Source organism: Aphelocoma coerulescens, chromosome 2, assembly GCF_041296385.1.
Source record: "Aphelocoma coerulescens isolate FSJ_1873_10779 chromosome 2, UR_Acoe_1.0, whole genome shotgun sequence".
Lineage (NCBI taxonomy): Eukaryota > Metazoa > Chordata > Aves > Passeriformes > Corvidae > Aphelocoma > Aphelocoma coerulescens.
Window position 1 is genome coordinate 99,049,211 of NC_091015.1, and position 16,881 is coordinate 99,066,091.

At 39.9% G+C, this 16,881-nt stretch overlaps 1 protein-coding gene across 8 annotated transcripts in view; it reads left to right on the forward strand.

Moving 5' to 3' along the window:
* FHOD3 (formin homology 2 domain containing 3) overlaps positions 1-16,881 on the forward strand; it is a 378,731-nt gene that overhangs the window by 246,016 nt on the left and 115,834 nt on the right. For all 8 annotated transcript variants that reach the window (XM_069004140.1, XM_069004136.1, XM_069004132.1 and 5 more), the window contains exons 7-8: positions 8,208-8,319; positions 15,031-15,125. In XM_069004140.1, coding sequence (XP_068860241.1) covers positions 8,208-8,319; positions 15,031-15,125 — 207 coding nt within the window. The remainder of the gene's footprint in view (positions 1-8,207; positions 8,320-15,030; positions 15,126-16,881) is intronic.

Genomic DNA, 16,881 nt, shown 5'->3' on the forward strand with positions numbered 1-16,881 from the left:
AGATAAATCAATCACAGTCTTTATCTGGACAGAGAAGACAGTTTTAGAGGTACTGATGGTGTTTATTTGCCTGGAGTCCTAAAAGATACCAGTGTTTGGGACTGGTTAATAAAAGAACCAACAGATTGAAAACAATGAAACTGCACAATCTGAAGACAGAAAGAAAATAAAATCAAGAGTGTAAATCTTTACAAGTGAAGCATAATTCCTGGTCTGGACACGGGCTGATGGCAAATTTCCAATGAAATATTTTTTGGTTTGTGTTTTGCAATGGAAAAAATTAAAATTTTAATTGAAACCAAACCCTTTGTTTCAGCAATATCTGAAGGAGCAAAATAGAAAGGTGCTCAAAACTGTTCAATACCTAATAGGCCTGTGTTTGGGCCTCTGACAAAGGTGCAAGGATACTAGCTCAGGAGTCACCTGAGAGTAAAGAAGTTTAATCCTTTTATGTCCTATAATCTCCAGGTCCTACCCTGTCCTCCAATAATTACATGCAATTTTTACACAATGAACAGTTCTTATGGGAGACACTGAGGGGATTGATCTGCTTGTAGGGGAGAAAAGCAGAGCAAGATTGCTCTCACTTTGTGTGTTGTCCTGGAGAGCTGTGAATGGTCTTTCATTCATCCTGTCATAAGACAAAGAAAAATGTCATTTTAGACTACTTCACAGGAGGAGAAAATCACTTCCCCACCTCTTCAATATTGTCACTGGTATTCCAAAAGGAGGAGAGGAGAATGCTCAAAAAAAGCCCATAGCATCTCATGTCTTGTTCCAACCACTGCAGCCTTAGGTTTATTCAAACAATGTCTGTATGATGTGACAATTGCTGCAAGAGAAACGAAGCTACATCAGTAGTTCATTAGAGAGGACTTAATACAGGGCTGATTTCTACCCCAAACATATTCTTTCAAAGCTCCCATCAGAATTATATGTATTCATCTGAGAGCCACTTTGACCTGCAGTATGCTTTGATTTGTTGTATGAATTGCCCACTTCTGTGTACAGATTTTTTTTCATATTTTCCCCTTCTTCTTGTGGACCATGATTGATGGTGTAAATAATAATTTCCAGGCATGAGCCTTTTTTTTTTCCTGTTGACCATTCACTAATCACTATTTGCTTATTCCTGTGTTTTGTTGGTAGGCCAGATGAATTTCTTTTTAATGGCCTTCTTTCTCTTCATGTCAGAAGTCTCACCACAGATAAATGACAGATGCACACCACATACGTAGCAGTGCCCAGAACTTATAATCATTACCCAAAACATTTGCAAAGTTCTGAGAAACTTCATTTTCAGAATAGTAAATGCATGTATTTTTCTGCCATTCCTAGCCTTACACATTCTGTAGAGGAAAAAACTTAAAGGAACATTCAGAATAAAAAGACTGTTGTTTAACTGATGATTTTGGAGCATCGTGCATCTAAGCTTATAGGGGTTTTCATCTCAATCTAACTCCTCTCACACCTTCAGTCCAGAGCTTGAAAAGCACTTAGCCACAGGTTATTTGCCTTATTTAAGCATCCCTCTTTGAAGATTTGAGTAAAAATGGCTGAATATTAAAATGGAACCTAGCATTATTTTAATATACTCCAACTTATAAAAATCTCATTGCTTGAAACATAGCTATGGCATCACATGCAGTCTTATTTGTTCTACTGGTACACCAGCCCACAGAAACACAGATTGTTTAATAGTTACATCCCTAATGACGTAAAATGCCCAGGTGTACGCAATATTCAGTACCTAGGACGGGATTATTCACATATTTTATGCATACTGTATTTGAGTGTTGCTTCCCAGCTTCGTGATCCTCCCTGTGCCATGCACACCCTGTGACTTGGGCAGAATGCTGCCTCTCTGAAAAGAAAGTGGAGGAAGTGGCCTGTTCACTTCACAGTGTTCACTGTGGTCCATAAAGCAGCTTTTAGGGCCCCAGCACATATGAACTCTTTCTTCCTTCTGGTAAAGGAAGGTTACACTCATTTACAAGGTTTTGTCTGGTATTCTGTAGGTTAATTGAATTTCTAGATTTTTCATCCTTAAAAGATGCTGCTTTAAAATTCTGATGGAAAATAAGGCTGATTAGAAGCGCTTGGTTTAGGTGACACAGAAGGATCTCATTCTTGTGATCGTTCCTGCCTTCAGGAATTACGAATAAAAAGGACCTGAATTACTAAATAGACTTGTCACCTGTTTTTGGAGTGATGTAACTGACCTCAAATGACAGTTTTGGAGAAGAGAGAGTCTAGAAAGAACTTGGATTGTTTCTGTGTTCTGTAAGGCACTTGCAAATCCTTGTATTAGGGAGTTTCAAATGGTTTATCCCCTAATGTCTTTCCCCTTCCTTGTTAGGCACCCCAAGACCCAATTTTGTCTGGGTTATGTAAGCACTCTGTGCAACACATTTCCAAAGCTCTTGTTGTAGGTTAAGGCTCTTTCTGATGTTTAGCCAGCCCTGCATGCTTCTGAGACAGCTGAGCTCCAGTCATCACACCAGAGGTGGCTCTTCCTGCTTGTGCACTCAGTGCTGGAGCTCTTGGCTGGCTTTCTGCAGGCCAGATGTGGGAAAGGTTCATTAAGATGCTAGTTGCAGTGGAGACATCATTTTACATAAATACAGGTGAACAGCTTGTGAAACACTGAAATGATGTTCCAGAGATTGCAGAAAATTTCATATTAATTAAAAAATAGTGGGATGTCATAGAATCACATGATAGAATGGTTTGGGTTGGAAGGAGCCTTAAAGATCACCTAGTTCCAACCCTTCTGCCACTGGGTTTACTTCTACTAGATCAGTTTATCAAATAGTCATCAAACCTGGCCCTGAAAACTTCCAGGAGTGGAGCATCCACTACCTCTCTGGGCAACCTGTTCCAGAGCATCACCACCCTCACAGTCAAGAATTTCTTCTTAACATATAAGTCTACTCTCTTTCCATTTAAAGCCATTATCCCTTCTGTTCTTAAAATCGGGGGAAATTACAGGTGTTTCTTTTAGCATCACATCATTTGATTCTGTCTAATCATTCTGAATAATAGAGTATGAATTGGAGCAGGAGTTAGTAGTGTGCCCTTGTGTGAATGAAGGTCAGCTGCATCCCGGGCTGGGCTGATGGGAGTGTAGCCACCGAGTTGAAGGAAGTGCCTCTCCCTGTTTGGTGCTGATAAGACTGCATCAGGAGTTCAGGAGTCCAGTGTTGGGCTCCTCAGTTTGAGATAGATATTTATCTACTGGAGCAAGTCCAGCAAGGGCTCACCATGATGGTGTGATGGGGTAGAACACATGGTATATGAGGAAGGGAACTGGATTTTTTCACCTAAGCTAAGAAGGAAAATCATATTAGCGCCATTCCAACTTAAATTATTACTCTGAGATTCTGTCAAGCTCAATATTTATGTTTCTTTTTTTTGATTATTACGAAGGAAAACAATATATTATGATAATATTATATATTATACTATTACCGTATAGTATTAATATTTATTTTATATGTTTGTTGTTTATTATAATAAATAGTGGTTTTATATATATACACTATATATATATATACACACACACACACACACACACACACACACACATATATATATAATGTATTTTATTTAAATATGTATATAAAACCTTCCATTCCAGGAAGATCTTTCCTCCTTTTGTGAACAGAAGGTGATTTTATCCCCTTGTGAAACATGAAATTGAGCTGCATTGCAGGTGCCAGTGGGATGCCAATGGGCTCTTCCTGCTGCACTAGATCTGAAGTTGGGGGCATCTTTGCACCCCACAGGAAAGGGTTCCAGCTTCCCTGTGCACCTCTCCCTGGCAGGCTGAGCAGTGGTTGCACTGAGTATTTCTTCAGCTGCAGCTCTGCCTGGCTGTATCCTGCCAAGAGGACAAGTACGTGACCTACAGTAAGCCCATGTCTGCACCTGGATTAGGTTTCAGAGGATTTGGCTATAGTAAATCTTTATTTAAAAATCCAGTGCCCATTTCTCCTTCAAATTTGAATAGTGTAAATCCTCAGTAGCTACATCTCCCAAAGTAAAATATTTTTATTCGATTCTCTTTTTACTTTCTTCCTTTTTATAAAGAAAAATAATTGAATCCTGAATGCTTTAATCTGAACTCTACAAATACTGCTTTGGTCTCTAAGTCAATGAACTTTGTGACAACATTCCTTGTAAAGGTTAAAGCCTTTCCAGACAAGTGATTAACAACTGGGATAAGCCCTTCCATGAGACATGAGTTTTGCAGCCTGTTGTATGGTATCCTTGGCTGAGTCTGTAATTGTCTAAATATAAAGAGATAAAAAGGGAAGGGATTGCCAAACTGCACTGTATAAGGTAAAACAAGTCAGAGGGAAAAGGTTTATAATTTTTCTTCTTCCTTTTGCGTTGCTGGCTTGTTCTTATCTTTAGCCAGAAGATGCTAACATCATTTCCTCTCTATAAATTGACTTGCACATGATACAAAAACACAACATGAACTTTCTTTTCTAGCTTAATAGAGGTTTTGATGCTTCAGTGTTTGGATATTCAAGAATCCTGATTTAATCTCAGAACTGTTAAAATAGGGCTTTACCAAGCCAGTGAGAACACATATTGCCTCAATGAGCCTTCTTTTTTAACTAAGCAGCAATATTTAGGATGGAAATTTGGATTTAATTAGAACAACTAATGTTGGCAAATTGACGATAACAGGACTTTTTTTGAGCTAGCATGCCTACCTCTTTGTTGCCTTTCTAGTCCTGTTTGAAATAGAAGTGTGTATGGCCCATGGATTTTAAAAAAACTGTAACTAGTGAAGCTGATTCAGAAAGCAGTTGTTCCCCTCTTCAATAGCATATAAGTACCAGAAAAAAAAATCCCCAAAGCAGTCTTAAAAGCTGTCATGAAGTTTTTAACAGTGATTCAAATTATTAGTGATTCACCTCCTTATGAATGAAATATGAAACATGCAACTTTCTATTGGCTCCCATTGCTGTGCCATTTGTGAATCATGTGAAATAAAGTGATAGTCACTGGCAAAAAGTCCCATGACTTCACAAAGGAAAGCAAGAAAATCAGTGAATTGCTGCTGTTTTTTCCTGTTAAGAAATCTCCCAATTTTGAGATTCAGTTATTTTATTTGCAATGTAGCTATCTAATGAATTGAAACAGTATGTCCTACAAACACATTTTAGAACTCACTCAGGAAGCTCTGAGGCACTCCCACTTTGACAGTCAAATAGTTAATCACAAATGGGAACTTCAGGCTGACAGGTGATCACAAAGTGAACATTTAACAGATAGGACATCATATGGGAGGCCACATAAAAAAAATTGGCTGTGCTTCACATGGGTTCTGGCACCAGGCATCCCTGAACAGACCTTTCAGAGACTTCTTGGTGCCACGGTGGATAATTAGAGCTGATTTTAGTGTGAGCATGTCAGGCTCTGGACTGCTTTTGCATCTGGATGTGACAGGCTATCAGATGTCTTGGAAGGGCTTTGGCTGGCTGAAGATTTCAGTTTCCTAGGGGCAGTGCACCTGCTCAGTGATTGCTTGCTCCTGTTAAGAAGCACTGTTACTGCAGTTTTGAAAAGCACTGCAGGATGAGCACAAAGATTGTGTGGGTCATGGGTAGCTAGGTAAGTCCCCAGTATAGGCATTGTGCAGCTTAGTCTAGGACTGCAGTGTTTTGGTTTTGTCCTTGCCCAAAGTGTCCAAAGCAGCAGGCAGGATTAAAAGTGCCCACAGGAGTCCCAAATGCCATTTTCTATTAAGCAAGAAACAGTGTTGTTTTAAATGCAGGTTTTCTCAAAGCTAGTGTTTGTTACTGCAAGCAGAAAGCACCCATGGTATACACCTTCAGGGGAAAGCACCTCCACTTCCAGGGCACATTGAACTTACAGTGAACTGAATTTACAGTGTCTGCCTGGTACCGAAATGGTGAGCAAAGCAGCAAAGCAGAGCTTTTCTAATCGCTCCTTTTCTCTGGTACTGCAAGTGGCATTTATTCCTTACAAAACCATCTGTTAGCAGATGCTGTTAAGCACAGGTAGCTGATACCTGCAGACAGCACCCAAAATCAGCCAGCTTGAGCCCTGGTCTGGTGCAACTGCAGTGGGCTGCCCTGAGGCTTCACAGGATTTGCAGCATGGCGGGTGCAGAGGGACTTGCTCTTTATTACAGCAGCTGCCATGGCCAGCAGGCAACAACTTGAACAAAGGTACTGCCAAAGGTTCTTCTTTTTGTAAGAAAAAGAGATTTTCAAAAATAGTGTTAAGCCCGGTGTGCCCCTCACTGATTGCTGTCAAATGGAGATGTATGGGAACTTTGCCATGCAGCACTTACGTGTAAGTGCATCCCCTTGTCACCATGTGGCCAAGACTTGAGGTTTTAAGAACCATCAAAAGTAATATGTAAGCTTTCCTTTCTAAGTAAAAAACCCTGATCAGATTAGAAGACAGTATGTAAATGGTTATCAGGGAAGTATGTTAATGCTAGAATAGTTCATAGTAATCTGATAAAACTCCTATTTACAAAATAACTTAACAAAAAAAAGTGGACACTTTTTGGAAATTCTTTCAATATTTTTATTAAACAATTGAACTTGATTCCTAAGAGACAGGTCACTGCAGACCATGGTATTGGCCTGGCAGCCGAATACACAGATGTACAGTGCAATTGTGGGGAAGTGATTTGTTCGGTTATCGGGTTTTAATTTCCTTTAATTTGTCTACCCCATGTATCTGTGAAGTATCACTGCAGCAGTACAACTGCAAATTAGACTAACCAAGAGTTTTAAGGGACCTTGTCAGGTTTGTCACTGGGGTTTCCTGGCTGTAAGCCCTAAAATTCAACAATTTGATAACACATCAAGCCTGAAAAAGTCTAGATTCAAACAGCAGAATATTCTGCATTGCCAGTAGTGCCATTGCATGCATTAAGCTCAATTCTGCATGAGTGGGTAAACCCCAAGAAACTAGGGAAGTAGCTGGATCACTGTGGACACTAAACTGTGTGTTAATAGCGGCAAGATGCATTTTAGCTCATTACCTCCGAGTGAGCTCCAGTGCATGTCTGTGGGTGGCTTGTGGGCACAGTAGCTTGAATCTATGCTGGTTGCACTTGCAGTCTTGTTTAGAGTATAGACACAGTCACTGTCTTGCGACCATGTGTGTGTATCTATGAAATTATTAATAATGATTTTTTGCTTCTTAGGAGAGTTGTGTTGAGAGGACTTGAAAAAAAATATTGGGAATGGGAATTAGCCAATATTGACAGAAACTGTATCATAATCCACTATTTAGATTGAGAGTATAGCAAATTTGACCTGGAATCAATTCTCCCAGTAAAAGTCCTCTCAGCATGTAGGGCCCTGCCTATTAAAAAATCCTTCCTTCAAGTAGAGAGTTGGTTTTTCACATACCTGATCATGCCAAGTAATCATACTTGATTATCCCTAAAAATTATTACTCAGCTCTTTTAGTCAAATGATCCTCTCTGGAAATGGGAGCTCTGTGGTGAAATGGGTAGAGTTTGGCTATTGATTTCCAGTAGATCCATTTTAGCAATGCTGAGTCTTTGATAAACGCTCACTCCTAAGGATGTAAAAAAACCTGAATTTGAAAACTTGAAGGCTGAGTGCTCAGTTCCAGTAGATCACACGTTTTGTGACAGGATGGGAGAGTGGGAGATTAAACACACTTCATCCCAATACTGAAGATCAATCTATTTAATAAATTAGGCATTGAACAGTAGCATTATAAGAAGAGAATAAAGTGTAAGGAGGAAATGATCCCATCATACAGCATTTAGACAGGATTAAAGGCTCAGAGTGAAAGGAGGAAACAAATGTGTTGAGAAATAAAGAAATACATGCTTTGTTAGCTCAGTAGGTTCTGTGTGCATCAAGCTTTGGGCAGCAATGTTGGGGATATGCAGAGCTAGGATGTTCACCCTTTTGTTACATGTGGCAGTATTAAGCTTTCCTTTGGATTCATTGACTGCTGGGACTTCCCTAGGAGAGCACTGTCCAGTGAATGAAACTCTCAGCCAGCTGACTACCTTTCATTTTTTCCGTGCTGTCACAGATTAATCTCTTCCATTCGTGTGTTATTACCAGATGTGGACTGCTGTGCTTGCCTCTTGCCCAGTGTCATTTCACACATCTGGGAATGCTGTGGTTTGGAAAATGACAAGTCACACTCTTTTCTTCCAGTTTCGCCTGGTGGTAAAGACAGCCCTGAAGCTGCTACTGGTGTTTGTGGAGTACACAGAATCCAACGCACCGCTTTTGATCCAGGCAGTATCTACCGTGGATGAAAAGAGAGGTGAGTAGCCTTACCCCAGAGGATTGCAAAATCCCAGCACTGCTGAGATCAAGGTGGCATTTCATCACTGCTTTCAGTGGTTTTAGAGTTGCTGTCATTGATGCCCGCTTTATGCAACACACCCTTCATTTCTTAAAAGCATATTCTAAGTATTCGTGTAATCTAAGGTTGTTTGAAGAATTAATTATAATGGGAAAGTGAAGAGTGAAAACTGAGGCACTCGACTGCCTCCTGGGGCACCAGTCATTGCTCTTTCCCTGCACCCACATGCAAAGTAAGCGCCCCCTGTATCTTCTGACCTCAAAGGCTCCTTTGGGCAAGACTGTCTTTCCACTTCCTTCTGGGAAGCAGCAGTCTGATTTAGAAGAGACAATGATATCTAATCAGTGTAATCCCTTTGAAGAGAAAGACGAGGTCAGTAATAGTACAGGCTTTATAGTAAAAGCAAAACCATATGTTGTTACATTAAAATAAAGCCCTGGAGCAGATATTATACTATGAAATCTGTTACCCTTCAGGCTCATGAGAAATACTTGAATATGTATACTGTATTTTTTACAAATAAATAGAACAAAAATGGTTCTTTCTTGTTCTTCCCACAAAGCCATCGCTAAGCTCCTGGGGCATTCTCTCTTGATGCAAAACATTCCTTTGCCTCAAGGAGAGTTTTTGAGGTTAGGAGATCTATTGTTGTGGTCTCCAACATGGAGGTTGAAAGCAAGGTTCCCTCTGTGGAGCAACTGCCTCCATACTGAACTTGTCTGGGAGACCTGATATGGTAAAAGTGAAATAAGAAAATATTGGGGGCTGGGGAGAAAGCTGGTGCCAGAAATAGGAAAAAGGAGCCAGATTTTGCTTTCAGTTATCAGAATGGGTTGAAAAGAAAAAACCCAAATTATCTCTTATAGCAGGGAAGTAGTCAGGGGCAATTCAAAACAGTGAATTCTGCAAGTTGGCTTTCTGTTTTGAATTAAAACCAGTAAACCTTACAATGCCATAAGCATAAATATAATTACAATATTTGTGTACTTGTGAGCACCGTGACTCATTTTTTGAGTCATTCTTAGTATTTCATCAGCTTTCTGAACTCACTGGTATTCTCAATATGTTCAAACTGCCATATATCTACTAACATGCTAGTAAAGTCGTTAAAGAAAAAGGAGAACGGAGGACCCTAAACAAAGTATTGCCTTCTCTATCTATAGAACAGCCTTAGGCAATCATTTACATTCCCCAAAGTAATAAAACAACTTGAGTAACAACATAAGACTTGAAAAAACTGATGTATGTAGTTAGATGGGCATATGTTAAGAGCATAATGAGAGATTTTACAGGAATTCTCATACCTGTGCTCTGGTGGATTATTTCATGGACTCTTGCAAATACCCAGTTTTTCCTTCTTCCTATTTTTTTTACATTATTTGCATTAAGCAGTTGTACTTAGCTACTTAAGAGGTTTTTTTTTTTTCTAGTGTCATATTTAGTTTCCTTTTTAGGTCATCAGTGTAATATAGTCACAGAGTCATTTTGGTTGGAAAAAACTTTTAAGACCATCAAACCATTAACACAGCATTGCCAAGTTCATCACTAAGCCATGTCCCTCAGTGCTACATCTACATATCTTTTAAATACCTCTGGAGATGGTGACTCCACCACTTCCCTGGACAGCTGGTTCAAAAACCTGACAATGCTTTTGGTGAAAAAAAAAAATCTTCCTAATATCCAGTCTAAAACTCCCTTGATGCAACTTGGGGTTATTTCCTCTCATCCTGTCACTTGTTAACTGGGAGAAGAGACCGACCCCTACCTGGATACACCCTCCTTTCAGGAGTTGTAGAAAGAAATAAGGTCCACCCTGAGCCTCCTTTTCTCCAGGCTATACAACCCCAGCTCCATCAGCTGCTCCTCATAAGATGTGTGCTTCAGACCCTTCACCAGCTCTGTTATCCTTCTCTGGACACGCTCCAGCATCTCAATGTCCTTCTTGTAGAGAGGAGCCCAAAACCAAACACAGGATTCAAGATGAGGCCTCACTAGTGCCAAGTACAAAGGGACAATCACTGCCCTGGTCCTGGAAGCCACACTATTGCTGATACAGACCAGGGTGCCATTGGCCTTCTTGGCCACCTGGGCACACGCTGGCTCATGTTCAGCTGCTGTTGACCAGCACTCCCAGGTCCTTTTCTGCCAGGCAGCTTTTCAGTCAAGCTGCGTCCAGCCTGTAGTGCTGCACGGGGCTGCTGTGACCCAAGCACCAGGACCTTGCTGATCCTCATACAATTGCCCTCGTCCCATTGATCCACCCTGTCCAGATCCCTCCCTAGAGATTTCCTGCCCTCCAGCAGATCAACACTCCCATCTAACATGGTGTGACCTGTGAACTGACTGAGAGGGCCCTCAATCCCCTCATCCAGATCGTTGATAATGATATTAAACAGGAGTGGCCCCAACATTGAGCCCTGGGGAACCCTGTGAGGGATCATCTGCCAGCTGAACTTAACTCCAGGCACTACCACTCACTAGGCCAATCACCCAGTCAGTTTTCTACCCAGTGAACAGTGCACCTGCCCGAGCCATGAACAGCCACTTTCTCCAGAAGAATGCTGTGGGAGACGGTGTCTAAGCCCTTCACTTTTAGCTGTGGATGTGCTACATTTTAATTTATAATTTTAAATTAGTGGCTTATAACTGAGAAGTACCTGCCTTTAAGGACTGAAGAAACAAAACAGAAAAACAGAAAAAAGCAATATTCCTTTTTTTGAACCATTGTCATAAATCCTGCAGGTATGTAATTAAGTTCAGCACTGCTTTGATAAAAGTTCAGTGTTTCATGTACATACAAAGTGATGAGATATGACATAATTCTTCAATGTGTACCACACATGATTAACTTATAGCACCCCATATTAACTCAGCCTGGTTTCAAAGCGATCCCATCTGTGGTTTCTGTGTGCGAATACATCCATATGCAAACTGAAGTACAGAGATCCACAGAAGTACTGGCTTTACTCTGAGGTACAAGCAGACCATAAGTGAATAACTGCATGGTCCTCATCATGTTGGGATTAGCTTCTACTTGCACTTCCATTTAGCTCCTCCCTTCTCCCACGCTTTCTTGTTTCAGAACTGCAGAGAAATTCAGTCTCTTCTCAGTTTAAGCATACCAGACTGCACAGGCTCTGGAAAGTGGAGCTGGCATTGCAGTCTTCTCTCCAGGGCTTCTTTATCACAAGCATATTTTAGGACAGAGATTAAAGCCAAATGGCCCTCATTATCAGTTCTCTGCTTTTCCTGCCATTTCATTCATAGTTAGATTCCACTAAATTATTGCACATACTGTAGGTATGATGGAAGGATGTAAGTTCATTCACATATAAATAGCCAGGAGTACAAGATGTCAAGGTCTTTCCAAAAGTATTACTACCTTTCCATCCTATAGTTGCTGGAGACAGGCACTCTCTAAGTTGGTGGCAGTTCTCATGCAAGGTTCTGCAAGATATTTCATGCTTTATACAAACTGCAGATCCTTTGTAGTTGTGATGTCAAGATTTTGTTTACAACATGAACAACAGCATTAAAATAAATACATAAAAACACTTCAAGAGGAAACTGAGAACAGAATGGAACTTAAAACAATGGGCAATATTATTCAGAAAATAGACTGTATTAATTTAACATTGGTTTAATTGTTGCAACCTCTGTGTTCTTTGTCTATACACCATGCATGGTTACTCGTAACGCTGCAGGTGGCATCAGATTTGAGGCTTCAGCCTTTCTGTCAGAGTAGCTGTGATGAAGAGTTCTTCCCAGTGACAAGCCTCTAAAGGGCAGTCAAGCAGTTCTCATTTCACCCATTAGAAGGCAGGAGAACACACAAAACTTGATCTCTGCTGTTTCACTTCACTGAGCTTGTTTCATCACTCCCATCGATTTTGCCACAAGTCCTGCATAAAAGTCATAACCTTATGGAAACATCCCCATCCGCTCCCAGAAAAATCACTGGGATGCTACATCATCATTCTCCTACATCATCATTCTCCTACATCATCATTTTTCTACATCAGGATCTGGTGAAGGAGGAAATTCACCTATTCCCTAACTACAATCAAGAGGAGGCAGTACTATCAATGACTTTGGCAATGCTACTCCAACATGTACTAGATGAAACCTTTCTCTTCAAATACTATTTTTCTCATTATGGTCACAATCTGAACAGGTCTCTTTTCACTTTAAGCATACTGGACTGCACAGGCTCTGGAAGGGGGAGCTGAGCTAGATCAGCATATGTCCCATGCTGTATGGATCATAGGTTGGAAATTATAGGTTCTCATTATATATGCAAGGAATATTAACCCAAGGACAGCAAAGCAGTTAAGTTCATGGTGCAACTTCCACAGCAGAACTGCCTTATCCCTGGTGGGTAGTAGATGGCCTTACAGCTGTTTCCATGTTAACTTCTTGGCTGTTCAGATTGAGATAATGGGGGAAAAGCATTTGAAACAAAGGTTTAACCTGGTACAAATTGGAGTAGCTCTGTCAAAGTCATTGATAGTGCTGCCTCCTCTTGACTGTAGTTAGAGAATAGATGAAGAATTTGGAATTTAAGCCTAGATTTTGGAAGTTGAGTAGCAGCAGTGTAACGAAAGCTTTTGAAAGATAGATGAGTTATTACAGGGCTTCCTTACTAGTAAGTGTGACTGATCAACAATTTTTTTAAAAATTGAATTCTGAAATAAAATAGCAGCAGTGCTAGAAGAAAATTATATATCAGCATTGCAGGAAAACAGCAAGGTGACCGTGAAATTATTCTTTTATGATAATGAAGAAGTATTGGGATATTCAGGGGAAAAAACCAAACCACATGGATGCTGCCTAAAAAACAAATGAGGATTGTTCCAATAAGAGTAGAACCTGCCTGCAAAATAAAGGACTCTCACTGAATAATACAGTGGATTAAATAATTCTTTTTTAATGTTGATATCAACTCACCGGTTTTCTAAATGGCACTGTTTAAGTCAGGCTTGCATGGTTTCCCCATTTTGTTTCTCTTTCCTATTTCCTTCCATTTTTCATTTTTTCACTGGAAACCAAAGGAAAACATTTTTGTAGTGAGAATATAATTTCTGCTGATCATATATAATTTGTGAGCTGAGTGAATTTGTTCCACATGACTTTTGAGCCTGCACTGTACAAAATGTCTAACAATATAGAGAATCTGGTAAAGATGTGTCCAGTGTGTTTTCATTACAGACATGTATTTGAATTAGCATTTAATTAGTAATGCATATAAATACATCTAGAGAGCTGAGAGTGAATCCACTCCTCCTTTGATTTTTCTTAAGATAAAAAAGCCCTGATTCGGTAGTAAAGATCAGAGATGGTCTGAGAGGGGAGAAAAAAGGAGAAGTATTGCTGTCTGCACATTCACTTTTAGACAGGTTTTTCCATACAGTGCACTGCCATTGCTTGAAAATGCAGATCCTTGGTTAGCACAGATTTGATGTCTGTGTAGCAGGATGCATGTATGATATCATCTTTAATAAACAAGAGCTGTTATAGGGTAATGCAGAGTTTAGACCTCGGCATGACTGATCAGCCAGCGACAGGTGGCTGTGATGGCACATTTGCATTGTGCTGCCTGATTATACCTGAAGTCTCATAATCTGTACAGTGTTCAGGGGATGGGGACTGTTGGAATACTCTGCATGTTTCCCTCTGAAATTGAAAGACGGTCACAGTTGTTTGTGTAGTTGTATTGAGTATATCTGTAGGCTAAGCTCGCTGCTTAGTGCTCCTCACCTTTAACTTTACACCAAAAAAAAACACTGAATGGCAGTCTTTCATTATTTATTTCAGTTTTCCTAGATAAAATTTGGTAAATGCAACCATCTTGCCGTTCAGTCAAATGAAATAGGATGGTTTTACAAGGTACCTTTCACAAGAGGCTGAGTCTGGGTGACGTGTTGCTTGCCCAATGTTTTTAGCACGAAATTCACTAAACCATTAGGGTTTCGGTATCAGAGAAATATGCAAATTCAAATCAACATGCAAATCAATCAAATAACTAAAAGCACGAATTTTGAACTTTCTTAGTGGAAAATGAGAGAATCATATCTGAAAGTTCTGTAGGTAGGTTTCCTATTAAAATAATTTGAGAAAGAACCACAGCAAAAATCTTTTCCCCTCATTGATCATTTCTTTTATCCAAGGCACATAGCCTGTAATTTGAGAAAACTGTTTCTCTGCCACAGTATTTTGTTAACCTGACTTACCTTAATGCAGCACAACTCAGCAATAGCACCAGAAATAGGAGCAGCAGGCACCCTGAAAGCACAGCATGTAGGTCTCTGCTGAAGATTTATCGAAGCCTGTGTGGAACCTATGATAGGCTGGGTAAAATTCCTGTCACCTGATTTTTAGAATTTTGGTGTTGATCACACTGTGCTAACAAAGCTTCCTTCGTCATCGAGGGAGAGAAGTTGGTGCCTTCAGAAGGAGTCCACCTGCCATATTTTATATCCCTGCAATAGGTTGTACTGTAATTTTCACTGTCTGCATTAACCTTACTCTCAGGGGAGCAGGAGAGACTGTAGACAAAGCTGGATTTTTCCACTTGAAGTTTCACCTGGCCATATACTCCAACTTGTGCTACTTCTTGGATGAGCTTTCCATTTTGATCACTGTAACCAACAGTTTCTGCTTTTCTTCTAGGAGCCAAGCCATGGTCCAACATCATGGAGATACTGGAGGAGAAGGATGGGGTTGATACGGAACTACTGGTTTATGCAATGACCTTGGTTAACAAGGTTTGTTAGCATGACTACTGCAGATAATATTAGTGTTTTCAATTGTATAATGAACTTCCCTGTTGAGAGTATATGACAGAGGAGACCTGTCATGGAGAATTTGCAGGACAAACTGTAATCGGTCAGCACACTCCTGTTACTTGTGCTGCAGCCACCCAGAGCAGCAGCTGGGAGCAGAATTGTTATTTTGGTAGAAGTTGTGTGGAATTGTGGTCTGCCATGGCTCCTCTCCCAGCGCTGACAACGCAGTGCTGAAGGAAAACACGACAAGCTAATTCAACAGATTATCCAAGGGGAGAAGGAAGGCAAGTGGTGGTGGAAAGATCACGTGCTCACAAATGCTTGCGTTGTGCACAGTTTTCTAGTTCAGATAGTTCAAATATTTTTTTTTCTGCAAACTAAATATGATGAATTTAACAGGTCTGAGTGCTAGTAGGAGTGCTTCTGCTTAAAAAAGTAAGGTTAAATTTTTCTTATTTCTTTATATCTTGTGGTGATGGGATTTACAAGTCATAGTTTTGCAGTAAAGTCAAATGTTTTCTGAAATACTGACTTATGCTATTGGGAGGGAGAAAATGGAAAGTCCTTTAAAGTTAGAAATTTATTAGTGTAAATTCCTTAAAAATCAGCCTCTAGTCATAGACAAATCATAGGGAGGGTACTAAAATTAAAGACTCATTTTTTTTAAAGAGCACAGAAAGCCAGCATACTCTTGGCAAATAAAATAACTGTGTAGTTTATGGTTATACTTAATAGGGCAGAGTATTAGGAAATATTATTACTGCTCATTGTATTCACTTGAAGATCCTGAGTTAGTTCATGGAGGTCATACACCAAGCTGCCAGCTTATTGGGCTCTACATAATTGGAATTGTGGGTTGCTTCTTTGTTATTGAGTTTTGGTTTTTTGGGGTTTTTTTTATAAATTTATTTCTTAATGGCAGATATTTCCCAGCAAACATGCCTGAGAGAGACTAACCTCTCCTGGTGACATTACTGATCTTACTGTACTTATGCTTAGAGTCACCCTTGCTCCTGCTTCCATAGTAGTAAGGTTCCTCTTGAGTTTAAAAGACCACCTTACCTTGCTGCTGTACTCTTTCTAAAAAGCATCACCAGTTATGTTTGCTTCTGTCTGTAGCTGCTATTAAAGCCAAGGTCACTAGTCATTAATGTCTCTGCTTTACACCTTGTTATTGTGTACTGATTCCTCTTTCTGAAATAGTTCTCTTCATCATTTGCACAGTTGTAACCTACCTGGTGTTTGACTTCCTCGAAGATTTTGTTCCCTGTGGACTCTTATTATCCTGTAGTTGATTCCTTTAGTCTGAGTTCTTCAGTACATTTAAAGCTATTTTTAGGAAGAGGTAGCTCTTTAAAAACATACAAAAAGAAAAAGCATCTCACAGTCAGAGGCAAGGCAGTTATGAAGATCAAGGAAGAGAGGGATCCCACAAATCCACACTTATAATTATGATCTGGCTTATGGGCAGCTTTATGATGTTTTTAATGGGATATTTTTCATGATTATAGAGAAAACAGTAAGTAGCATGTAACAGTTGTAATTTTTTCCCCCACAGAGAATACAAAGAAGGCTCAGATGGTTTCAGCTTCTCTAGTCAAGGAAATGTCAAAATTTTCAGTGCAGGCAGAGTCCTCATGAAGGATTTGTCTTAAGGAAGCATGCTTGTACTCCTTTTTCTTTCTCCATGTATCCATTTACAGACTGTTTTCCTTCCTGCTCCAGAGCAGAACAT